The 26040-nt window shown below is 35.5% G+C and overlaps 1 protein-coding gene across 4 annotated transcripts in view; it reads left to right on the top strand.

The window, feature by feature from the left end:
* Window positions 1–26040, top strand: part of MAP3K7 (mitogen-activated protein kinase kinase kinase 7) — a 45915-nt gene that overhangs the window by 15666 nt on the left and 4209 nt on the right. For 2 of the 4 annotated variants that reach the window (XM_008495404.2, XM_030446996.1), the window contains exons 6-16: window positions 735–859; window positions 3667–3795; window positions 5792–5922; window positions 6317–6398; window positions 7558–7709; window positions 8363–8522; window positions 10995–11075; window positions 17408–17475; window positions 21405–21513; window positions 24312–24373; window positions 24927–25042. In XM_008495404.2, coding sequence (XP_008493626.1) covers window positions 735–859; window positions 3667–3795; window positions 5792–5922; window positions 6317–6398; window positions 7558–7709; window positions 8363–8522; window positions 10995–11075; window positions 17408–17475; window positions 21405–21513; window positions 24312–24373; window positions 24927–25042 — 1215 coding nt within the window. The remainder of the gene's footprint in view (window positions 1–734; window positions 860–3666; window positions 3796–5791; window positions 5923–6316; window positions 6399–7557; window positions 7710–8362; window positions 8523–10994; window positions 11076–17407; window positions 17476–21404; window positions 21514–24311; window positions 24374–24926; window positions 25043–26040) is intronic. The other 2 variants (XM_008495405.2, XM_030446995.1) reach the window with 2 other exon arrangements.

Below are 26040 nucleotides of genomic sequence, written 5' to 3'. Positions count from 1 at the left end.
TTTTGTTTCTTGGTCTTAATGGACCTCTTTCCCCAAGTGGCCATCCTCTTCTATTCCCTCCTTCTGCCTCTTTTACTATCCCTTCCAGAATCTTTCATCACTTTTTGTTGAAACAAAAAAGAATGTTTTTCTGCCCAGTAATTTTGTTTTACATCTTCATATCTGACTGATTTCGGCATCAGCAGGATCACCCCCTTTTGGTTGTAGCCTGCAGTTTCACTACCAGATAAAGTCAAAACATGAAGCCACTTTAAATCTTTCTTGTATCACCAATTTTGATTTAGAGAGCTGTTAACTTCAAATAACTCCCTAGTGCTTTCATTTAAGTAAATAGCTGCATTGACTGACATTAATGGGAGTCTTGATGGTTCTTCATTTGGTAAAATTGTTTCAGTGCATGTTGTTTTTCAGCCTCTGGCATCTGAAGAACTAATTTTGTCAATATATGTGTAGTGGTTTACTATGGCTGAAGATACTTCCTTAAAATCCAGCATGTAGAAGTAGTAATAAATTACAATGTATAATTAATTAGTTTAAAATATTTCATATGTTATGATTAGGCATGAGTGACCTTACTTATTTTTCAAATTATAAAACTAAAGCACTGAGAAGCCTTAGATACTCCACTATATAATAGTTGTTGGAACAAAAAAAGCAGTGGTTTATTACCAGGCTATTTTATCCTACAATTTTAACTTGTTATTGTTCTGTGTTTTTTTATTTTTCTTTGACAGTTTGCTCTTGGTAGCTGGGGGGACAGTTCTAAAAATCTGTGATTTTGGTACAGCTTGTGATATTCAAACACACATGACCAACAATAAGGGAAGTGCTGCTTGGATGGCACCTGAAGTTTTTGAAGGTAATGATAATTTATGGTGTCAATATTATGAGTTCTTTCGATGCAGCTGCAAATGGCTTTGGTATAGATAAAAAGAGCATTGTGTAACCTTTATTTCAAACAGTGTACTAAAGTTTGAGGTAAGAGCTGAAGAAGTCTTGGCAGAAGTCTGTTTATTTAAATATTGGTATGATTTTTATATTGCTAAATTATTATGCATAGTTTCAAAGAGCAGCGTTGCATCGATTCTATCATGTTAATATTAGTTACGTGAAGATGTGGAACACTTATTTGTGTCATTGCTGTAATTTACATAAAAAGTACCATTAGACAGCTGCTATTCCTTCTTTTATAAGCAAGTAAAACACAGCCACAGGGATATTTCCCCAAGATTGTACTGTTTCCAAGGTTCTAAAGTAATTTCAAACTCCTCTGACATGTAAATTCACTGTCATTACTTTCACTCCCTATTCTGATCAGCTTTTATCTTTAGAATTTCCCTGTTAGTGTCTCTAAATTGAACATAATTGCCTTCATTTTCAGTCCTACATTTTCTTGTAACTCCATCTTCATATGCTTTTTGTGTAATCTAGACATTTGCTGTACTTCCTCTTTCTTACTTAGGAACTCGCTATTAACTGTTGTTTTAGTTAAGTCAGAAAACAAGGTATTTCTTGGAGTGTAGCTGGGGAAGACTGATGACACTTAATAGTTAGTTAGGTATAATTGCTGTATGATTATCAGAGAAATAATCCAGTCAATATTGGATTGCAAATTAACACCTTTTAGTCAGTCAGTACTTTAAATTATCATTGCAAATACAGTAATCTGGAGAAGTCATCTTCCTGATTTAGGAAACTAGTGTCCTGTCTTTGATATAGTTGGCAAGTGCCAGTGGTTTCCAGATTCTGGATCCAAGTGTTCTGTTTTCTTTTACTGTCTTTATTACAGACAGAAGCAGAAAGTTTTAGCTGTCCATATAAGTTTTTAGGAGGCGTTTCCTCCCAAACACCACCTTTAGAGGTTATTTTTAAAGGTACCTTTTTCTCCTGCCTATTGTAAGGAGAATCACCGAAGAGTGATCATTCAGGTGCCAAAAAGTTTTCCATTATGTCATTTTATGTTGAGATACCTACTCTGTTTCTTTAGCTAGGAATACTGCTTTTCTTAACATTTTTTACTATTAAATGAAATTGTATAAAGAGGGTTTTTTTCTTTTAGAAATAATCAGTTGGACAGTCCCTGTTAAACTAGATTTTTTGAGTGAAAAAATCTTAATCTGTAATGGATTTTATAACAAGTATATTTTTTAATAAATGCTCTAATCTCAGAACCTTTTTTTGGAAGAAAATTCTAAAATTGTTCGGGGATAATTGGATAAATCAAGGAATCGTTGTATCTCTACCCTGGTCTGCTACATAATAAACAAACAAAGAATACTCTCTCACTTCTTTTGTACTCTGTTTTCAGAATTAATAGAGTATTCCTCAGCCACAAAATATATTTTCCTCACTCAAGCATGGGGATGATGCTGGTTCCCTGTCACAGGCTGTGTTTCCCAGAAGTGCTGGGGCTGTGTAGATGAGAGGGACTGCTTTGCTTGGCTTAGCAATCTGCCATTGTTAACAGATACTTTCCCCATCACCTTTGAAAAAAAGCTGACTGATAAAGCTGACTTGCTACTACTTCTCTTCAGAAACTTCTGAACTCATTAGCCACCTTCAGCTACTTTGACACAGGTGTAAAGAGTTTTGAAGATCTCAAATTTTTTCAGAGTTTTATAAAATCAGTAGCTGGGAAAAAAAACAAATAGTGCTTTTAATTGGAGATGACTTCTGGTTCATGCTGTAGTCTGCCTCTCCTCTGTCCTTGCAAACTGACAGGTCTGCAAGAACCGTCCTGACAGATGCTTCTTTCTGTGCCTGGTTTGGCAGAAGAAGATGGCTCATATAGGGGGGGAGCCTGTTCAAATGGATGATATGTGATGAGTTTCCACCTGAATATAGGCTTCTTTCTTTTCACTTTTTATGAAATTATTTGTCTTAGTGATGCTTTCTGATTACATTCTAACAAAAAAATCTCTTGGCCAGTCAATGCCAATTCTTATCCTTGTTGGAAGACAGATGAGCAAATCTCATCATTTCTATTCATGCCTTTGTTACCATGTCATTAGCCATTCACATTTCTTTTCAGTATTTGCATGAGTTATGGTTAAAGAGCATGCATTCTTTCTTTGCAGCCTGTGAAAATTTTTATTCCTTATTTTGTGTCATTTGTGTCTCTTCTGCACCTTTAAAATGAGGTTTAAAATCTCAAACTTGTGCTCAAAGAACTTCAGTTAAGTAATGATGTGACAATAAGGGTAATAACAATAGTGAGTAATACGCTGGTTTGTTCATCCAGTAATACAGTTCTGCTAGACCTGTAATTAATAAAGAGCAGTGGATAAAACAGGTTTTACTGGCTGGCATATTGTGAACAACTTGAAAGTGACTTGAAGAAGAATATTTAGAGGAAGCAAGCATAGTCTGTAAAATCCTGAATCATTGCAACTTAATAAATTGTGGCTTATATGATATAAGAAAACTGCATTTTATCATTTCAGGATGACTCCAAGTGAAAGGGAGAGAGGTATTCTTAATGATCTTAGTGTCAAATGATTTCAGAATTAAGTTAGTGTGAATCAGCTAGCTTTACAAAACTGTTCTTCCCTTAGCAAAACAAATGTGAAGTGAAAGGAAGCATACAGAACTATTTATCAGCTGAAACTGTTCTTTTTAATACATTACATAGAAAAGAGACAAATTCTATTGATGGCTTTCTTCCAGGCAGCAATTACAGTGAAAAATGTGATGTTTTCAGTTGGGGTATTATTCTCTGGGAGGTAATTACCCGTAGGAAACCTTTTGATGAGATTGGTGGTCCAGCTTTCCGCATAATGTGGGCAGTTCACAATGGTGAGTTGAAAATACTTTTGTTGCATTTGAAGTTATGTGTTTGACTTGTAAATTTGTTTAACACTCCTAACTGTGCAGCTTTAAATTACTAATCTTTCTTTTTTGTGCTTCATTGAATATACATTTTTGTCATAAAGACTTAATAGTTAGACAGTGCCACTGTTGTGTTGGTGGAAGTGTCTGCTACATTCCCTGCTACACGTAACTAGCTTATGAACAAGTAAGGGGAAAGAGTCATATTCTTTCTGCTCTCACATTCCATTTTAAAAGTGAACTGTGCTACAAAAAAGCCCCCACAACCTCTGTCTGGACGAATGACAGTTTTATTGTCAGAGTTGTCTGATTATTATTTTTTTTTTTTAATTGGGCATCTACAGTAAATGTGCAAGTTCAAGTGACTTGACCTGTCTTCAGAAATACTAAAAACTGCCAAACTCCTTCAGGACTATTAGGCATTAAAAATGTTTTTTATCTGTTGTTTGTTATTGGTCTACTGTTTGAACTGTTTTAGCTTTATGTCTAGGTACCTGCAGCTATAGAACAGGACTCTACTGTGCTAGGCACTATTTAGAGCAGATTTTCAGGAGCTTAGATTATAAACAGGAGTTGGATTCGAATGAAAGAAAGCAGTGCTAAAACACTGGTCAGAATTAGCAACTGTGGTATCATCATGCTAGTGGTCTAACTTTTTTAACAGTGTGGTTTTAGGTACCACAGCAAAGCAGAGTCTTAAGAATAAAATAACAATAGTGAAGTAGTTCGGTGGAATGCCTGCAAAGAGTTTCTGCCATTTGTAAAAAACAGCATCAAAGAGAGCACAAACTTGTGTGTAATTAACAAATAAGCAATGTAAGCTGATCCTCTTCCCAAGTGTCATTGTGTCAGTACTAAATGGTAGAAGCTTAAGGTGAGCACAGACATCCTATTTGATGGAGAGGAGAAATGGGCAGACAGTGATAGGGTGAGTGAGCATTATAGTAATAATAATGCACAGAGATAAGTGTTGGCAAATGGCGTTTTTTAATGAAGAAATAGATTCTGCATTTCAGTTTTTAAAGGACATGAATAGCTGAGGTTAGGAGAGATGAGTGCCTTGCATAAAAGCATTAACTGTAAAAGTAAGCATAAAAGTAGTAGCCATAAATCAGCCTCAGCAAGGTGCAAGACAAATTCCCTACCTATCTTTACTTTCACTTAAATTTCTTTTTTGTTTGTTTTGTTTGGTTTGTTGGTTTTTTGTGAGGTTTTCTGTTTGGTTGCTTTTTTTCTGTTCTTCCTTAGGAAGGAAGTGTTAGCACTAGTGACTACACTTGAAACAGTTGTGGCAGTTTTACTTTACATTACTTTTTATGGTGAATACGTTTTATAATACTTGCTGCTTTCTGTGCAAAATGTCACTACATCTTCTGTCTTAAACACAACTGGATGTGAATTGTTGAAGTAGTAAAAAGAGACAAAACTTGAACCAAAAACCAGCTGAATGGTTGTACAATAGTTGAAGTAAAATACATAATTAAAATTATGTGTGGGCCATGAAAAAGTCACCCAAAATTGGTACTTTCAGTATGTAATAATTCCTCAGGAAGTACTTAAGAGCGAAAATCAGCCCTCAATAATAGTTCCGTATGTTTGGTTTGGTTTGGCTTTTTTCCCCTTGTTTCTGCAGCATGAGGAACCAAAGGCTGTTACTACTTGGTTCTCAGTTTGGTCTAGAGCTTTATTCTTCTGAAAGTGGTAACATATTAATTAGCCATTGCAGTATGTCATATTTGGTCACTCAGTGAATTTATTCAGACCAGAGTTGAATTTTCTTTCTACATGTTTGTATGTAATTGTGTGTAATGCAAAGGAATTTGTCAGGGTTTTTTTGTGAAAGAAAACTCAATGCTTATTTTCCTGTATTTATCTGGAAAAATACTGGAATGGGATCAGTTGCTGTTGTTCATCTTATAATCTCTTTACCAAATTAAGTCTTTTTTCCTAATTTCAATTATAGGTACTCGGCCGCCACTGATCAAAAACTTACCTAAACCAATTGAGAGCTTAATGACCCGGTGTTGGTCCAAGGATCCCTCACAACGACCATCCATGGAGGAAATTGTTAAAATAATGACACACTTAATGCGGGTAAAAAAAATTATTTTAGTATCTTAATCAGTTCTTAATTTATTAAGTTGGGAAGTTGAATTATGAAAGGTGTCCCTGTGCTCTGCAGACGGGCTTTGATTTTGTTTCTCTTTCTTCTCTTTTTGATAAAAAATATTAAATTACCACAGTAGAAAGTGAGATCATTTCTCTCCTTGTGGGAGAGAGATAGTAACTCATATCATATTTGCAGAAATTAATAAAAATAGATATAGACCTAGTTCAATGTATTACTAAAAATAATTGCATTTATTTATTTCTAAAGAAATTATAAATGTTACACATAATTTGTATTTATAAATTACAATGTACTATTTAAATACTTTTTAAACAATTGCTAATTACTTTCTAATCAAATTTGGCTCTTTTTTCACAGTACTTTCCAGGAGCAGATGAGCCTCTGCAGTATCCTTGTCAGTATTCAGATGAAGGCCAGAGCAACTCTGCCACTAGTACAGGTACATTTGTATAAATTAAAAAATGGCAACATGAAATTATGCAGATGGATTATAAAGCACATTCTCATAATTTGAACTCAAATTGGGAAAGCCAACCTATCAAAACCCTTTAACATCTATTTTTTTCATTAAGACCTCATACCACACATCATGTTTAGTGTTCTCAGCCAAATGGTTTTGCTGAAGTGTACCTTGAATGGGGAACAAGTGTATAAGAAAAGCTGAGTCTGAATGTCCAAGTGTAAGGTCTCCTCCTTTTTCCACATGGATGTTGCTAGCAATTGGCACTCTTTTGCTCACATGTAACATTTAGGAGTTGACATATTTAAAATGTGTGGCTATTCTTAAAGGCTGCTACCTGCGTTCAGTTATGATCTCCACAGTATAAGCCTGTGGTTTTTATCTTAAAATTCAGTAAATACAGAAATTTAAATCAAGTGCAAGGAAATAATTAGAGAAGTAAATGGAATAAAATATGGGCTAGGCTTTCAGGTAGTCTTGCCCTCAGAGAAATACTTTTAGTAACAGAAAATAAGCACCATTCAAGTCTTCTCATTTTTAGAGTACAGTTTTCCCACTTTAATTGTTTTTAATCTCTGGTATCTTCACCTTCCACTGCTTGGTTGCTTTGTTTTCTGTCTCCAAACGAATTGTTACGTTGCATAAAGTTTCTTTAGCTACTGTGCAACTTAGTGACCTGTAAATTCCAAATCTGTTCAGCTGGAGTAGCTGACTTGGCTAGCTATTCTCTACCCTGCAACACATGATTTTAGGATACGATTTATCTCTTTAGACGGTAAATACATACTTGCCTTTTCAGGTATTTGTGTTCCCCTATGGGTTTTTTGTTGCACTTTGTCATTAGTAGTGAATGAGCTTGCTGGTTGTGTTGTTAATATAACATCTACCCCAACAGTTTCAGAGCAAGCTTAAGAAGTTACTTGAAAATGTCACCATTGTACTTGTGTATTTTGTATTTCTCACTTCTTTTACTTTTTACATTAATGGGTCTGCAGTCTTGCAGTTTGCTTTTCATTAAACATTTTCAGAAGCATTTGCTTTAAAGCAAAGTTAGGCTTCTGAGTATTCAAGTGAAGAGATGCACTTAAGTATTTTTAATGGAAATTCTTAAAAGTTTTTCCTTGTTATTGAATTCTAGGTTCGTTCATGGACATCACTTCCACAAACACAAGTAACAAGAGTGATGCTAACATGGAACCAAGTGACTTCCAAGGAGCTTCTACCAATGACACAATTAAACGATTAGAGTCAAAATTGGCACAGCAAATGAAAAATACAGCCAAGCAGCCGGTAAGCCAATGTGTGCAATTTTGAACCATAATAATGAAATGGACAAAGACAAAAGTGCTGTAAGTGCTACAAAACATCAGTGTCTTCTTTCAAACACTGTATGAAATTGAGTCGGTTACAGGAAGAGAACCTGGAAGTTTGAAAAATGTTGAATAATTCCAAAAAGGTAAATTGGAAGGCTCTAATAAGATCTCCTATGAAATATTTTTTTTTTAAAGAGTTGATTTCATTTAAGAGATTCATTAGGTTAAAAAGAATATATATTTTTAAATCACTGCCTTCATTTATAACTAAAATATTAGTATGACATGGAGGGATTAAATATTCATGTGAATTTTGAAAATACTATATTTTATTTCAAGTAGGATGAAAAAATACAAAGATTCTCTAGTGACAGTATCTGTCTAATTCTACTCAATTTTTATCTGCATAAAGTTACATTATTTTGAAAGCAGAATATATATGGTTCTTGTATGCCAGTAATAGCTAAATTATTCCCATTTATTCAATTACAGATTTTAAATGCTGTCATGTTTAAAATGCACGCTACAGAAATACTTTTTAACGTACATGATGTGCATATAGTGGAGGGGGCTTCTTTCTTTTTTAAATGTTGTTTCTTTTTTTTTTTTCAAATGTGGCTGTTGAAACAGGGTGATCCTGGCCGTTTGAGTTTACCCCCATCTCGTGGGAGCAGTGTGGAGAGCTTGTCAGATGTTCGTGCAAGACCACAGTCAGCCCTTGTTTCAGGAGAAGCCAAAAGGATGAGTGCTGACATGTCTGAAATAGAAGCAAGAATAGCTTCCATCACAGGTAAAATTAAAGGATATTTGGGGGTTGACTAAGAAATTGAAAGAAAGGAAAGGAGGAAGGAGGATGTAAAGCACCTTCTTACAGAAGGTTCACACCATTAGCCATATGTGAATACTTAATGCTTAGTACTTAAACTTTTCATCTAGTTTTTGCTCTCTTTTATTAATTGTAGGGAAAAATGGTGTCATTCACAGTTGTACACTCAGCAAGGTTGAGTATTTTAATTGGGTATTTTTAAGCTAGGAGGAGAGATTACTTTCGTCAAAGTAGACTTTTACCTTTTTTAATAATCATAGAGACTTCTAAATGTCAGTCCTGTTCCAAATGCAAAACTTTCTCCTTTTCATCTGAAATAAGAGTTTTTCCATCTGTGCTAGCAAAATTCCTAAATTAACATTTCCTTTAATATTTTCAAAGTAAGAGGTGGGTTTAAAGGTAAGCATGTTCCCAATTAAGTTTTAAAACCCACTTGACAGACTTCAGAAATCGAAACATAGTTAGATATCATTAGTCAGATTAACAAACCATTGGTATCTTTTGTTTAAAAAAAAAAAAAAAAAAAGGAAGCTACAGACATTTTGCCAGGTTTGCTTCAGGTAGCTATAAACTTCTGTGTCTAAACATTGAATCCTTGGATTGGAATCTGTGTGTAAGTATTACAAATACATTATTTTGTGGTGAAAGGTATCTTTATTTTTCCCAGAGGAGTAAATTAATAAAAGTGTGTATACTTGGCAAACACTTTCTTGTCTCTTTTCTTCATCAAAAGTTGTTCATTAATCTATGCAAACTTCAATTTTTAAGTTTCATAAATGAATTTTTTTTTTATGGTATATAATCACATATCTAAACAATGAGACATAATTTCTTTTGTTAGCCCTGGGTTATTTAGCCATTCTAGTATTTTGCTAACAATATGAAAACCAGGGTAATTGAGTAGCTGTGATTATTATGGAGCTATGTGTTACAGTCTGGCTTTTTGTGCACCATGACTTTTTTTTTTTGTTCTTCATTGTATTATGATTACTCCAGGTTTTGTATTACTAAGTACTGAAGTTACCCTAAACACTTGTTACTTTTGTGTTCTTATTTTAAAGCCTTATTCCAAGATTTGTCTTTTGTATTGTCAATGATTGTGTAGCACATCTCACCCTGAATATCTCTAAAGGTTTCCTAACACAGAAGGCAGCTGTGTACTTACATGATAATAACAACATGCTGGTTTTATTTTAAAATATGTCAGGATTCACTTTGGTCTCTGACAGTCTAAAGTCAGTGTAAGTTCTTCAAATGAGTGGAGGTAATCTGGCTCTCCTTTTTATGAGCTTTTAATTTTCCTTGTCTGTCTTCCTCAAGGACATTACTTTGAATAATGATTATTATTTCAGAATATTCTAAAGACATCTCTTCAGGTAGTAGTGGACTACTAGAAACTAGGTCAGAGACCCATCTGACCTTTTTAAAAAGAGATGAAACAGCACTATCTTGGTTTTGCTTTTGTTTGTTTGTTTGTGTTTTTTTGTTGGTTTTTTTTGTTAACTGTGTGACAGAAACAATGTGCTGTGAACCTAAACAAAATTGTGTGGCTGGCTGAGAATTGGGCTGTTTGTAAAGAGTCAAGACTTATTTAATCTTCTTGTTCCATCTATCAGTAGATAAAGTGTTAGAGTAAATCACATAATGTATATCACCATTACATAGTAAGTTTGAGATGGATATGCTGCAACGTTCTACTTCTTGGAGATGTCATCAAGCTTTTCTCTAAATAGGAACTATTTGTCTTAAACTACACAAGCAGTAAAATAGAAAATGTATAGATTGTATTCCAAAGTATATCAGGTTTCTTCAACATAATTCCAAAATTAAACAGTTGGTAGTGATGCCCATTGTGCAAAACAAAAAATCTTCACTAATAGAACAAAAGAATGAAAGGCAGGAATGACTGAAAAATGTAGTAAGAGAAAGCATTTTTTTTCAGAGATAGAATGAGATATTCCTTGAAAGGATGTGATTTAAGGAGACAGAAGTCCCCAGCTATGAATCTTGTTTATAAAATACTTTGTACCCAACACCAAAGAGAAAATGGTATACGAGTTCAGGCAGTCAAGAATTTATTCTGAATATACTCAGGTGATCTGAAATAATTTCATTTGTACTCTGTTCAGATAATTATATTTGGTTTCTCCCTTCCTTGTTGCCATGCTGCTTTCTGTGTTTGACTTTTGTGTTGCTAACTGTAACTAATTACACAGTGTTGTAATGTCAGCTAGTTGTGCATTTTTTTGCTTTTTAACAGTTGCTTTACTATGTGTAAGCATGAGTGGAAGGCAATGCAGTTTACTCTGCATGACACGTTTTTGCATGAACTAGAGTTTAACCAAACTTAAGAGAAATGCAGTGTAAGAAATTTAATAATTTTGCTATTGCCATTTTAGTGTTTTGCATGTGTATTGTATATGTGTATTTTTTCAGCCTATTCCAAGCCTAAACGAGGCCATCGTAAAACTGCTTCATTTGGCAACATTCTGGATGTCCCTGAGATCATCATACCAGGTATCGCATACCAGGTGAACGCTTCCATTGGTTAAGATGCCGGAATAATGATCAGACTGCTAAAAATACTTCTTGCTCCAGCTGCTCTAGGGCAGAACTTATCCCAGTAATTTGTTTCATGATGTCTCTGTAAGGAGAAGCGTATTTCAGTGCAGACTTGCTTTTAGCAGTAAAGGATTTTCATCTTCAAATTTACTTTTATTGACAAAGGAATTTTTTTTCCTTTATTAATTCTTCTCCTTTACAATGTTAGGTGCCTTACAGAGCAAAACTATATATGCAGTCTTTTATTACAATACCTCATTTTCAACTTATGTTGAAAAATTCCTGTCTAGGGAATTTAAATTACCTTGCCCTGATCTTTGTTGTGTTTGAGCAACCATTTTTCATCTAATCGAATATTAGTATAACAAAAAAGCTTAGATACGTTTTGTACAGAACTTCAAATCCGTGTGATACTTATGATTAAGAAAATAATAGCATTTAATCTATGTAATTCTTACATTTGAGTACTCTTTTCTGAAGTGTGTCTGCATGAGGTATTTCTGTTGTGTTTAATGCAAACTAAAATTGTTAGGAGAAGCTTTGGACAGGAAGAAAATCAGTATAATCAGGTGCACCCATAGCTTATAATTTCAGATGGGATTTTAACAAATAATTCTCATTTATCCCAAGTCTGTATTTAGCTAGCACCATATTGGTTTACTTTCCCATTCCCTTTTTGTTTTCCACAGTCAAAGTAGACTTCTTTCTTTCATTTCATATTTGTCAGTGCCTAAAAATAAGTAATCAATTCCAAACTCCGATAAAGTATACCTGTTGCTTCAGATCTATTTTTCAGAGGCAGGAGGTACAAATAATAATACCTACTACTAAGCTAGAGATAAATTTAGAGTAGGGGGTTCATAGCTTTTAATTTATGTCATCTGAGGAAGTTTCCTTGTAAATCTTGTCATTGTTTGGTATTGTGAAGTCGAATGCAAAAGATAATTTTGTACTAAAGTTTATTTCATGTAACTTTATTGAAGTTTATCTATAAAAACAAAAAGAATGTCAGTGTAGATTCCAAAGAGTAATGCAGCTATCCATGGAAAGAAAATCCATTTGACACTAGTGCTAACAAATCAGCAAGAAAGTTTACTAGTGAAGCTTTCCACTGTAGTTTTCAAGGTGTCCTGGTCTGCCACGGTGTAAATGAAATCTTAAGAGATCAAGAAGAGATTAGTGAAGAGATCTGTCAAGTTTTGCAGTGTCAGTATGTGATGAAAGCCTGGTAAATAATCTCCATGAGCTGAGTGCCTCTTGTCTGTGCACACTGCCAGCTTTTAACAGCACCCAGGTTTCCAAGAAACCTTGAAACTCTCAGAGAATACTTAAAAAGTCAGTGAAATAAAATACCATGTCATTTTCACCAAGTAGATTGTACCCATCTATTGGTTTTACTTACTTAGGCAGTGGCAGTCAATTAGGTATTCTTTACCTGAACTATTTCAATTGAACTTGACAGGATGGGTATTCCAAGGTGAATGTGAAATAAATACAAGAGAAACAGCAATCTGTAGAAATTGGGAGGGGGAGAAGTATAGGATTGGAGCAAGCATATTAATGAATTCTCTCGAAATTTAAGGTGTTAAAAGTCTTAAATAAACAATAATGAAGTTCACTCTTAATGGTTTATCAGAAATTACTATTCATAAGGAGGAGGACTAGAGTATCACATAGGCTGAATTTTGGTGTGACTGGGGGAAAAAAATAGGAGTAGGGAAAATCTAGGGTCAAGGACTAGCAGCTATTTATTTTAATAAGATGGCATGGTACCATAGCAGATGCATACAGATTGATCCCAAGTAGTAGTATAAGCCACTGCTGTCATGCAGTTATGAAATCCTGAAATCTTAGTATTAATTTTCAGGAGAGATAAAGAAGCACTAACACTGTTTACTGGCCCTTGTTGAGGTTAAATCAAGAATTCAACATAGTGTTCTGAGCAGCCATATAAAGTAAACATACATGCACTCCAAAATAGTAGTAAGATCAGCTTCTAGGGTGGTACAGAGAATATAAAAAAGAATCTGAAAGCATGGCTTTTTTAGCCCACAAAATGAAAGCTGGTAATTCAGTAAGTACAGGTGAATCTGTAGCTAAAAACTAGGAAGAAGGAACTAAAGCTTAAAGACAATATTTGCACTATGAAGGAAAAAGCAATTACCTGGAGATAGAACTGGAGTGTATATTAGAAGCTGTCTGGTTGTCTGAACAGCTTTGCCACAAGAACCCCAAGGCCAGAAAAAGAGAGAAATCTTTACATGATAGGTGTGCAATCATCTGCCCAGTATACTAGTTATATTTACCTCTGTGCCTTAAGCAGTTACTCAGAAGTACCTTACTCACTTATTCTTTTAAAGACAGTGTAGCATGGTCTGTTTCTCACCTCTTCCCTTAATCTCTCAGCACAAAGCTTTTCAGTCTTAACATGCTTTTCCCCTGCTAACTCTGCTTCCCAGACACCTCTCCATCTCAGTCCCCTGCCGTGGTGTTCCTCAGCTCTGTCGCCACAGTCCCAGCTCCTTCCAGCTTCCCTGGGCACCTCTGACTGCAGGACTCTTTCCCTCATTCCTTGGGGCAGCCTGAGCCCTGACCCACTCTGAAGCTGCTGCCGGAAGTTCTGCTGAGCACATGGTGAAGCAGCTGCTTCCCAGAGAGGGAAGGCACCACTCTGGAATGTTACCATGAATCAGCTGCTTTGAGGCAGGGTTATTTTAGAAGTATGAGCACTACATCTGCTATCATTGGGGTTTTTCGTAATGTGTTGCCTCAGCTGCTTCTCATCCGTGAACTGATTATGCTGCCGAGGTCATAAAATACAAAATTTTATCAGCTGAATGTTCTGTGTTGACAGATGTGGAAGTTTTTAATATATGTTTGCTCTTCTTTCTAAATAGGTTTAAATAAGAGGGTAGAGTGAATGTTCTTTCATTTAAGATATTATTTTGTGTTGTTAACTTAGAAATTGAAAAAATGGATCAAGTAATTCCTTTATTGTGTAACAGCATGGCAAACAAGTTTTCAGCAGTGGTATCCTGCAGCCAGATAGCCAAGTGAAGTATCAATTCTAAAACAAGGACCAACAAATACCATAGGAAGTATGGAAGGCTTAAGAGCTATACGTTTAAAGAGACAAACAAAAAAATAAAATCTAAGTATAACTTGTAATATGATCAAGAAAAATAATCAGAACACTTACTTGATACACACTAGTTGAGTAGCATCTATCAAATATACCTACAAGTACAGTATAGCCTTTTTTTTCACTGGCAAAGTTAGTAATTTCATACATATAGCATGCATGCATTTGGCTTTGCAATTTTGTCATCTGCCACAGCATTAATGCCACAGCATTAAGATTCTTATAGCATTGGCACTGCATAAATAATTACTCAGGATAGAAGCGTTTTGTTAAGTGTCTGTAGAAAAGTGGATAGGAATTATAGGTGCTTTGGGTCTGTAATTTTTCCAGCTACTTTTAAAACCAGTATAAGCCAGAAATCTCACCCATGACTCCCCATATCACTTCATTCTTCTGGAATTCAGATCAGTGTTTTAACTTCTCTAAGATCCTTCCAGCACTGTTACAGACACTGTTGATCCTGTGCTGTGAGAGATGTTAGAGTCTAAAAGGTGTGTAAGGAAGAGAGAGTACTGTGCCAAATAAGAAAGTGTAAAAGGAGATGTGTGTATCTGCTAAAGGGCAAGGAGAAGATTTCATAGCTGGTCTGGATATTTGGTGAGGGAGTGATCAGAAGCCTTAAGTTGTAGAATTTGTTTTTGTTGGACTCTGTGGGGTAGCACATGATAGAAGTTACCTGATCCTTTTTAATTTCATTTTAGAAAGTGAACAACCATATGTGAATGATTTTTTTTTTTTTTGAGGGCATGAAGGCTATTTGTGATGTTTGATGTTTAATCTTAAAATCCTGTGAACCACTGAAATCCTGACGCAGTGCATCAAGCTACTGTATACATACTGTGCACATAGAAATTTAATTTTTATAATGAGAAAAAAATTAATTTTAAATGGATGGAGAGGTAACAGGCAGATCAAAACTGTGAGAGTAAAGCATAGTGAAAGTAGCAGCTATCATTTCAGGAAAAGATTATATATCAAAGTGTATTTTTCAAATGAGATTTGTCTTGAATCTGGAGCAATAAGTATTTGTTTATTTGTAGTCTGTTTCTGCTTTGTCTAACCTATTTATTTGCCAGATGTCCGCAATAGTTACACTAATTAAAATGGCATTGCCTAGTAGAGCTTGCTCTTCTCTCATGCTACTAACTTGAAGGTATTTCATTTAAAGGTGTTCATTTATTACAACACAGTAGTCTTGGCCCCTCTTTCTGCCACCCTCAAGGCAATTTCTTTTCTTTCTTGCACCCCACCCTGATTATTTTAACATTTTGGCAGCCATGTTCTAATATTTCAGCAACACATGTGCCGGGTTCCTTAAATTCACAAATGTTGCTAATCTGAAATGAGAATTTCAGGTATTTTTGCAAGCCTATTTCAGCTGAGCTAACTTTATAACAGTGTTGTTGAATGAAATGTGCACGTAATTTTGTATCAGTTGTGGGCGGATGGCCCATGTCTTGAATATTGAGACGGGCTATGTCAGCCAGATGAAGTATCCTTTTTATTAAGTGTATAGCCTTGTTTGTTAAATGCTTAGCTAATGGAAAAAGTTGACTGCAAGTGAACAAGTTTGGAAATTTTGACGTAGCCATGTCATTCACACAATCTCTGATATTGTCATATTAAACATAGTACAGCCATTATTGCTTAAGTAAGTACATACTTTCCCTGAACTTCAGAAGCAAAATATCAAGACCACAGAGAAGTTACAATTCAAATGCATTTGTAATCAGAGAAAAGAATATATTCCTGTTCTAGACTCCTTGATTTTCTTATATGCTTGTTTTCTCTTAGCATTGTCTATTAATTTGAGACTATAAAGTGTCATAACAGATTTGTAAAGTGACACTGAGAATTTTGTATTGCTGTTTTGTTCCTACATGTAATAGTACTTATATTTAAAAATGTCCAAGTATGATCCCATTAAGTGTATCGATTAATATCATGTAGCTTAACATCAAGGGTTGGACTTGATGATCTCTGAGGTCCCTTCCAACCCAGTCGATTCTATTATTTTTGTATCAACCATTCCAAATCCCAGCACCTGTCAAGGTAGACTGTGGAATCCTAAGGAAATGATGCTGAATAAGAAGTGTCTAAAAGGTTAAAAATGCAATGCCTGTTACAGGGCTGTGAGTGAGCTGGGTTGGCTGTGGTATGCAGGGTCACTGGGCGAGGGGCTGCCACGGCTGCACCACATGTTTCAGATGCTCCCCTTCAGTAGAAAAGTTACGTAAGGCAGAGCGAAGAGCAAGAATTTTGAGCATTGTCAGCTGTTACTCAGGACTTTTTCGTGTTTCCTTTTGGACAGCTGACCTGCTCTCAAGAGATACTGTAAACAATCACTGTAATAAAAATCAAAGTAGCCGGGGAGATTCCGCTGCATAATCGGTTTTTTTAATTGTTATTATTTATTTTCAAGGAGACTTTCTTTCCTGGAAATGCCTTTGATTGCCTGTCAGTGTTAAAATTTAAACTGTTTTATGTAGCTGTCACTGGTGGATAATTGTGAACAGGTGGAAGGAGTGGAGGAAAAGATTACAGCATTGTGTTCAGGAGGTTGATGGGGAGATTTGATTCAGCCGAGCAGTCCCCTTCTCACAGTTCTCCCAGCATGAGGACAGGACACAGTTTCCTTCATCTGAAAGAGATACAGACCAGAAGGAAGCGCTTCTGCTTCATACTTCTTGGTAGGGCACAAGGAGGCAGGCAGGCAGGCGCGAGTCCTTGCTGTGCTCCTTGGGCATGCCAAAGAGCAACAGGTTAAAGCTGGCAGCCTGTTATCTTTGCAGTCTGGCTTTTAGAAATCCCCATAACGTAACGCACTTGAAATAGATGTCGTCATCAGCTCCTGCCCTGTGCACTAAGCCTGACCAAATACATGTGACAGAAGATGGTGGAGTAGAGTGCAGCAGCTATTCATGTGGTAGGAGTGGTTATTGTATTAGGGTATACTTTTTGTTGACAGGCCAGCATATTTTGAGTTAAAATTCTGCAGCTGTCTCTCTCTCCCCCTCTCTCACTTTCTCTCTGTGGATTTGTACAAATTCCAAGCTCCTCTGCAACAGTCGCACCCTTCTTATTTTGTTCTGAATAGATTTCACTGGTTTGTTTTTGTTTTGTTTTTGTTTTGTTTTTTTCCTAGCAGGAAACGGACAGCAGAGGCGCAGATCCATTCAAGATCTTAGTGTTGCTGGAACAGAGTCCAGTCAGGTAACATCTTTCTCATCTCTTCTTTATCTGTCAGTAAAGTCAACACTGAATCTGTACAGGGAAACTGATCTGGAAATCTTCACCTTCGATGCTTTCATAGACATTATGTGGAAGCTTGGCAGACTGTGGTGTCATTTTTCTTGTATTTAAATGAGAGATTTCATGAGAGTAAACTATGCATGAGCTCAAGATGAGAAGTGTTTTCTGTGTAGCTCATGCAGCATGTATCATTTTAATGTACACATAGGATTTTTTTGTACCACTTAATTTGGCTGGGGGCAGGTGTTATGCAGGAAAGCATTTTCACCTCTCTATATGTAGGCAACAATTGTAATTACTACTTATGATTGTCTGAAGCAGTTACCCATAACATTAGGCTCACTTTTTCCATAAAAATTAAAAAAGTGCATCAGTGTTATAAATGCATTTAGTATCAGTCTCTGAGCCCTGAATAGTACCTTACAGTAGTAGTAAGTAAATATTTCCCATTTCTTGTGAAAGGTTTACAGGAGGGTACTGTCACACAATTTTGTTTAAAAGAAGACTCAACTAGATATTTTATAGTAACATAGCTTCTCTTGTATCATGCTTTGAAAGCAGACACAGTGGTATTCTACATAAAATTGAAGTTTAACTGATAAAATAAATTTAAGAACATGTTAAGCAATAAAAGTACAGCTAATGCTTCAGTCAGATGTTTTTATTTTGTGTTTTTAATTAATTTGCTGTCAGTTTCAGTAATTCACAGGGACTCTTTGGCTGTTAGTTTGAATTGACAGTTTTGAGAACCCTGCTGTTACTTGGATGTGGAAATTGAAGCTTAGTGTATTCATAAGGTTATTCAGGTTTCCATATTAAACAATCTTCAGCAATAATTCAAAATGGGTGGTAATTTTGGGGGGGGGTGTGTTATCAGGGACACCAACATTTGATCCTTTAATTCCATGGAGTGTGATAGTCACAGAAATGTCATTAATCCCCAAGGTATAACTAGAATTTACCATGTATATCTATCAGACAGTAACAGATGAGTCTTAAATGCATTTTAGTATCATCAGAGAAGACAGGTTTGTTAGAAAGAAATGAGTCTGCAAAAGGTAGTAAAGAAATATATTAGGTTGTTCAGATAATTGTAAGAATAAAAATATGCAAGACTTAGAGAAATAAAAAAGTAACAGTACAAATTATACCTAAGTGCTGATTAACGTATGAATACATCAAATTACAGCATTTTTTATTTAAAATTTACCATGCTGTTCCTTTAAATAAATGATTTAATATTAAAAAATGTAGAGTTTCAGCATTTACTTCATATCTTAATAACTTTATTGTAATCTTTCTTTGGAAACTATTCTACTACTTAGGTGGTCATTCTAGTTAAATTGTCCTTGTGACCAGGAGGATATAAAAGTTTTTTTATTTACCTCTCCAGTTCCTGGTGATGATCTATAGAAGTGCCAGAATCACATTTTACTTTCTTGCTTCTGATAGTGTACATACTGGAATTCTAGGTGGAAGGATTACAATTATCTGCTTATATCTTGCAGGTTTTGGTAATATTATGAGAAACCAGAAAAAATAGTATTTTAACAGGCATGAAAATGCACTTTGGAAGAAATGGTACTGGCTTAATGATTAATTTTTACCCCCTTTTTGGAGTGAGAAGAGATAGAAAAGTCTGCTGGAACTAATGCTGACTTCTAGCATACATATGTTTGTATTTTTAAAAAACAAAACCAATAGACTGAAAAAGAATAATGAAAGCAAGCACAATTATAACAAGACAAGATTACTCTTTATGGGTCTCTATAGCTCTGGACCTCACCGCCTTGATTTCTTAAGAAAAATCTTGTGCTACTATCCAAATAAGCAATCCAGTAGCCAAAGCAGGAAGAACATTTGTGACTAGCAGAGTTATGGTCAGTTTACTGTATATCTTCATATGCAGCATAATAATCTATGAACAGAAAAGCATTCACCTAAATGAATGCAGCTCAGTAACTGCACTAGACTGTGGGGTATCAATCTGGAGTTTTCTTATGTTAGCTCACAGGTTATTTGATTCATCTTCAGAAAACATTAAAAAAGTGTTTAATCAAACCAGATCAATGAACGAAAGCAAAGCCATTAGAAAATGAGTGCATTCTTTCTCACACACCAAATTAAGAAAAAAAAGATTCTGTAGGAAGTTCCTATGCCTACAGCTTGACTCCTTTAATTCTTTTGCTTACCAAAGTGCAAAGACATAATACACAATTCCTTATTCTAGCGAGGTGCCTTTTCAGATTTATATATATATATATATTTGTATCTCAAATATGCCCCTCACTAAAATGCAATTAACTCAGGAAAGGACTTACGATCATGAACCACAGTATGTTTTGCAGATTAAGAAATGAATAAAAATATAAGTTGCTACTAAACTACAATTATTTTCAATGTGGTATAAAGAAATTATTAATGTCCCTATTTTTCAAAAGAAGCATTCAAATATACGTTACCTGGAAATCATATTTCTTTACGAGTCTAATTTCCAAATATCCTATCTTGATGTAATTTTTGAAAGCCAGGATCTCAGTCAAGGAACAATTAAAAGAGTAACAAGATTAAACACACTGAAATATCCATTATTTCAACTGCATTACATTTCTTGTGTAATTTTTACTGACGATTTAGTGTTTTATGCTAAGTAGCCAGCAACTGAGATATAAACTATTTCAGAAATAATCTGAGGGATAATGGCATGAGACATTTTGTAAAAGCTTTTGGCTATGGATTTTGAGCTTCCTGGTTACTGACAGCGTCCTCATATATGAATGACAAACACATTCAAAAATGAGAAGACAGAGCAAGCACTTTTAACAGTGTGTAAGTCCTTTAAGGAAAAAGAGATTTGTTGAGTGTCTATGGTTGATAGCAAAGGGCACCTGAGAAGTCCTCTGGTTACAGGAACCTCTTAATGCTGTACTAGATTGCTCACTGTACCAGACTGCTTTGATCCATCAACAGAAAAAAAAAAAAAAAAGAACAACCTAAACGTATTTCCTTGATAACATTATTTAGAGAACACTACTAGAGAGTGAGATAGGTGGTAAGGATTTGTATCAGATGCATACCTAAAAAGCACTGCCAAGTCCAAGGCAAGCTCCCCAAACTGAATACCTGCTACATGACAGCATTTGAGCATGAGCTGTGTGAGATGCTTTAAACCTCCTGGACATTAGTGACAGGTAGGCCAATGAGCATTCCTTAGCAATTGGTTTCTTCTATTCCTTCACAAGTATCCTTTTATCCTTGCTTCTTCCAGGTACCTCAGTATTCTCAATAGACTTATTAACAGGTTACTCTCAAGTAATCTTTGCCAAGGTGGCAAAACCCACATGGCATTGTTGGCTTCTTAGCTTCCATTTTTCAAAGACTTGAAGTCTTGTAAAACTGGCATGATCTGAGGAATAACGTTCCCCCCACCCATCAAGGTTTATTTTAATTTGGCAACCCAATGTTACTTTTTAATATTCATGGATTAACCATTGGAAACAAACTTCCTCACTTATGCTATGGAGCTGCTTCATTTCACAGAATGGTGGTGTGAAAATTCCTAGAGCTAGTGTTGTGCCTTATAAAAAGTTCCTGAACACATTGTTCAGCACTACCTTCTATTATACTGAATAGCCAAATTATTGCCATTTCTTTTTTTATGGTAAAGATGGAGGATAAATGGGGATGAAATTATCCCTGCAATGCTTTTAAAGCTGACCAAACTGTAGAGAGCTTTCAAGGTAAAAGCTTGGGGAGAAGGGTATTTGGGATGATGCATAGGTCCAGGTTTCTTCACATTTATTTTTCTTTTTAATATTGTTTTTTTTAAATGATCCTTCAAAGTCTTCTGTTAACTTTTCTTGTAATTTTATTTTGTTTTATCATTTCAGGAGAGCAGAAACAGCAGTAGATCATCTAGTCCTAGTGTGAGAATGATCACTACCTCGGGACCAACCTCTGAAAAGCCAACTCGTAATCCATGGACACCTGATGATGCAGGTAATCCCTTGTTCATGAGTTAAATTTTTGCCTGCGAAAGCCAGAAAATAGTTGTTTGATCACAGCGTGGAGTGTATGCCCAGACCTTAAAAAATTAAGCAGTAAAGGTCACATTCTTGGTTTAGTTCTGCCTAATTAAATCATTACATTATTGCTTTGTTTTACACACTGGTTTAAAGACCTTCTAAATCATATTAAGTGACAGAAACTTGTAAGCATTTTGCTTGTAAGGAAGTACTGTACATACACAGTGATAGTAGGTACTTAATGCAGATCTTTAGCAACAGTTTTTGTCTGTAGTGTGGTTTGGGGAAACTCATGGAACAGACATCTTAGCATTTTAGTCTCGTGCATTTGTATTCTAAATGCACAGCTGAAGCTTTCATTTCTCTGACTTCTGGAATAAAACACTGTAGGTGAGTATCAGGTGGAATACATTAATTATGTTTTTTTATCTGCTTAATTTTACTTTTGCAGAATATACATGTGCACACAGTCTTACAGTTTTTAAGTGACCATAACATAAGTTTGTATGCAGAAGTGTAATATACTTCTACTGTAGCAACACTGTTCTTTTGTTATGAAATAAGATTAAGAATTAACATAATTTATTAGTTGAAGTAAATTTTAGAACTCATAATGCACTCCATAATGAAAAGAAGCAGTACTGGACTGCATGAAAACAGCAGATCCCCATAAATTCCTTTTTAGAATATAAGTAAGAATTACTTTTTTTTCTTTTTTTTTTTTTTCTTTTCTTAGCAAAATATACATGTTGAATCTTAAACTTAGTCCCAAGATGGCAGCTCATAGGGCCTCAAATTCTGAAACCTGTTGTGATGTGTTTTATCTGTGGCCAGATTTGTTCTCTTCCTGTAACCATCTGTGCAAAATGGAAACTCAGAGGTGAACTGACCCTTGCACAAGTATATATAATATATATATGTACACTTGTAGTTTACCAAACATAAGGTGGTTATGTATGCAACTTGTGTACTTTTTAAAATTAGTTTTAGTGGGAGGAGGGCAAAATACTCTTGTATTTTACTTCTGTGCTTCTTTCTGTCCATTGTCACTTAACCTAATAACACTTTGTCTTGTAACTCTTAATTTCCCAAAGCGTTGTCCACTGCCACAGCCCACCCTGAGCCCTCTTCTGTGTAGTATGAATTCTGAGTTGCTTTAGGCAGTGAGCACTCATGGAATTGCTGCCTCACTTGGAAGCAAACTTTTACCCAATGAATAGTTTATTGGGAACTGAAAGTTGCTGATTGTATACCTGTGCAAAGGTAGTTTGTCCCAAGTCTTTGCCCTTAAATGCAGCACAGCACTAAGTCTAAAAGTTAGATCTGTTTTCTGGCTCAACTTAAACTCAGGTAAATACAGAATGTACGATGTGTATATTTTTTTCTTCTTAGGTTTATGCAGTCCATGAACAAAGGATTTCTAAAGAAAGAAATAATCCTAGTTTTCTGTAAAAGAGCCTGATTTTTTTTGAGTTAATGGTGCAAAATCCAAAATTGAGGATGTGGTTGAATCTGGTCAATCACAGAAGCAGTTACAGTTCTGTAGCACAATTCTGAGAAGCTCAGGAATGTAATCTTACGTATTTTGCATGTATTGATGTATTTGAAACATTGCAGCGATTCCTTTGCTGCAGCAGAATTCCATATATGGCAATAGTCTAATGTAGGAGAAGACTTTTTGTATTGTTCTCATTCAAGATACCGTGGTGAATAAGTCTCTGGTTTTAGAGTTGTTTTCTTTTCCTTCTTTTGTTTTGTTTTGGTTTCTTACCACCTTCCAGTTTCCTTATAAGCATGCACTTAACCACTTTTTCTCCATTCCTACCCTCTTATTTCTGTTTCCTTTTGAAGCTGCTCTTGGAGATAGCATAGTCTTTGAGGGCAACACCTTAGTTTCTCTACCACGACTACTCTGTGGCAGGTGCTTTTGGGGTATGGGTAAGCAGCCCCTTTTTTTTCCACACCTACCCTCCTCCATGTAATCCTCCAGTAGCAATAATGCCGCTATCAAATCAGTAGTTTATCCATGTGTCTTTACTCCTGTGTCTCTTAAAGCTTAGCAGTAACCTTGTGATGCCCAGATCATGGGCTATCAGAAGATGGGATCTATAAAATTTCAGAAACGTGTTAAATGTGGAATGCAAGCACTAGAGAAATTTCTAGAGAAGTCCAGAAAAACCGCAGTGTAAGAAGAGAGCAGCCAGGCCCAGGACATAGATTGGTTATCGGGTTCCTTGTTACCCACAAAGTTCCTCTGCAGGGCAGAGAAGATGCCCTAGAGCATGTTGTGAGGAGGATACTTACAGACCTCACTGGGAGTAGGTTTCAAAACCGAGCAGGAGGTTGTGCTTATTTTATTTTGGCAGAGATGGTTTGCACAGCTTCTAATTTTAAAATCATTAGATGCATGGGCTGGCTGGCTGATCTTTCATAAACAAGAATGAAATGGCATTTTTTTTATAAATAGAGAACACGATTGCAAAATGTATAAAAATAGTATTTTTAAAACCTGTATGCTGTTCCATAGCTTTTAGATGCATAGGCTGATAACCTTAATCTTTTCTTGGTGTGATAGGCTGTACTTTTGAAGTTCTTAATTTTGTCAGAAAAACAGAATGATTCGCCTGCCAGTGGGATTGGAACGCTGCTATTTTCATCTGCCTTTCCACATTCAGATTGTGTGTTGTGAAATTATTTAGTATTCTTGTTTGTGTCCTAGAAGGATAGAATTAATTCTGAAAGTCCATGAAAATTTTCTTGGTGTTGTTACAGAGACCAATGGGTCAGATAACTCCATCCCAATGGCATATCTTACATTAGATCATCAGTTACAGGTAATAAATATATGTTTTATTAGATACTTCATCTTTCATTTCGTTCCAATGTGTGAATTTTGGGCTGCAAAATATAGTGCTGCATACTTACCTGTGTTTATATCCCATCTAACTTTCGACAGAGTATATAAAAATATATTATGTAATCTGAGATTGGTTGACTGAGATATGATCAAGCTATTAAAAACCATCTGTGGGAAACATGATCTTTAAAACCAAATATAAGCTGAGTTTGACTGTCAAAACACGACATAATTTGCTTTATTGTTAATGAATTAAGTGGTTGCATCCATTTTGTTATGTGAGGGACTACATACTACTACAGTTTTTGTTCCTTGTACCAAAGACAGCATCAGATTAATGACTGCAGAGTTGAGGTTTGAGTCAACTTTGACATTAGTGCAGTAAAATTTTCCAGGGCATGGTATGACACTTATTTTTAAAACCTTACTGGTTTTTAAAAGACGTTATAAATACACTGCAGAGACATTCTAACACACTATATACTAAGATATCAGTTCATTAGTTTTTAACATGTCTGATTTATTTTCAGCCTCTAGCACCATGCCCAAACTCCAAAGAATCTATGGCTGTGTTTGAACAGCACTGCAAAATGGCACAAGAATATATGAAAGTTCAGACAGAAATTGCATTGCTGCTGCAGAGAAAGTAAGTAAAGCGTGCTGAACCTCTTCTGTTCTTCTACATCTTTCTTTTATCCAAAGTCTGTTATCTGTGGCTATTTTTTCTGGCTTTATGAAGTAGCATTTCTCGGGGCATAATTATTTTCCAGCCTTAATCTCAGAAATAGCGAGCTGGTAGCCGTATGTGAGAGATTCAGAGCAAGTAACCTGGAAGTTTCAATCAATGTCAAGACTCTGCTTCTGGGCAAGTCCTAATTTAAAGTGTGTAGCACATCCATGTATGTAATGTAGTAATGCTTGTTCATATCATCTCAGGAGGAGTTCATCTCATATCATTCTAGGAAGACCTAGAATTTTAAGGAACCTTGTAATTTTATTTTGCAGACTGTCCAGTTAAAAATTTTAAACTGTGATTCGTAGATAATCACTTGGATAATGGATTTTGGAGTAATATGTCAAGGTTACTCATTTTGCAGTTAGTCTGTATCTTATATCTGACATCTGTCAGTCATCAGTTTTCTGTCAGTATTTATCACCACACACCTTGTGTTTTTCTGCCAGGAGTTTAGGACCTGTTATTTAAAAGCCTTTATGTACCTTCTCATCCTTCTGCACTAGAAATAAATTCTTTCCTCTTACTTTGTGTACACATAGAAGTGAAGCAACTGCATCAATTGTTGGACCAGGGCCAAAGTCATATCTAATTCAGAACTTCAGTTTGCAATACGTTCTGTTACCTTCTGCTTCTCATCATTTCTGTTTCCTGACACTGGGGAGCTGTTCTAAGAGGTCATTATATACATATACATACATACATAGATATATATACACTCCTATGCTGGACCAAGTAACCAGCTTGTTACTCACCAGTGTCTGAGCCACCGCAGGCAGGTGGTTAATGAGGAGCTTGCCTTGGTTAGTGGAATAGCTAATGAGAACAATGTGTGTATAAACCTCCTGTACATTAGAAATAGCACACAGAACGAGGAAAAAAAAGCTACTGTAGTATCAGTCTTCTATCAT

The sequence above is a fragment of the Calypte anna genome, chromosome 3, assembly GCF_003957555.1.
Source record: "Calypte anna isolate BGI_N300 chromosome 3, bCalAnn1_v1.p, whole genome shotgun sequence".
Classification (NCBI taxonomy): Eukaryota; Metazoa; Chordata; class Aves; order Apodiformes; family Trochilidae; genus Calypte; species Calypte anna.
Note: the sequence above shows the minus strand (reverse complement) of the source record. Positions and strands in the feature narration are given on the sequence as shown.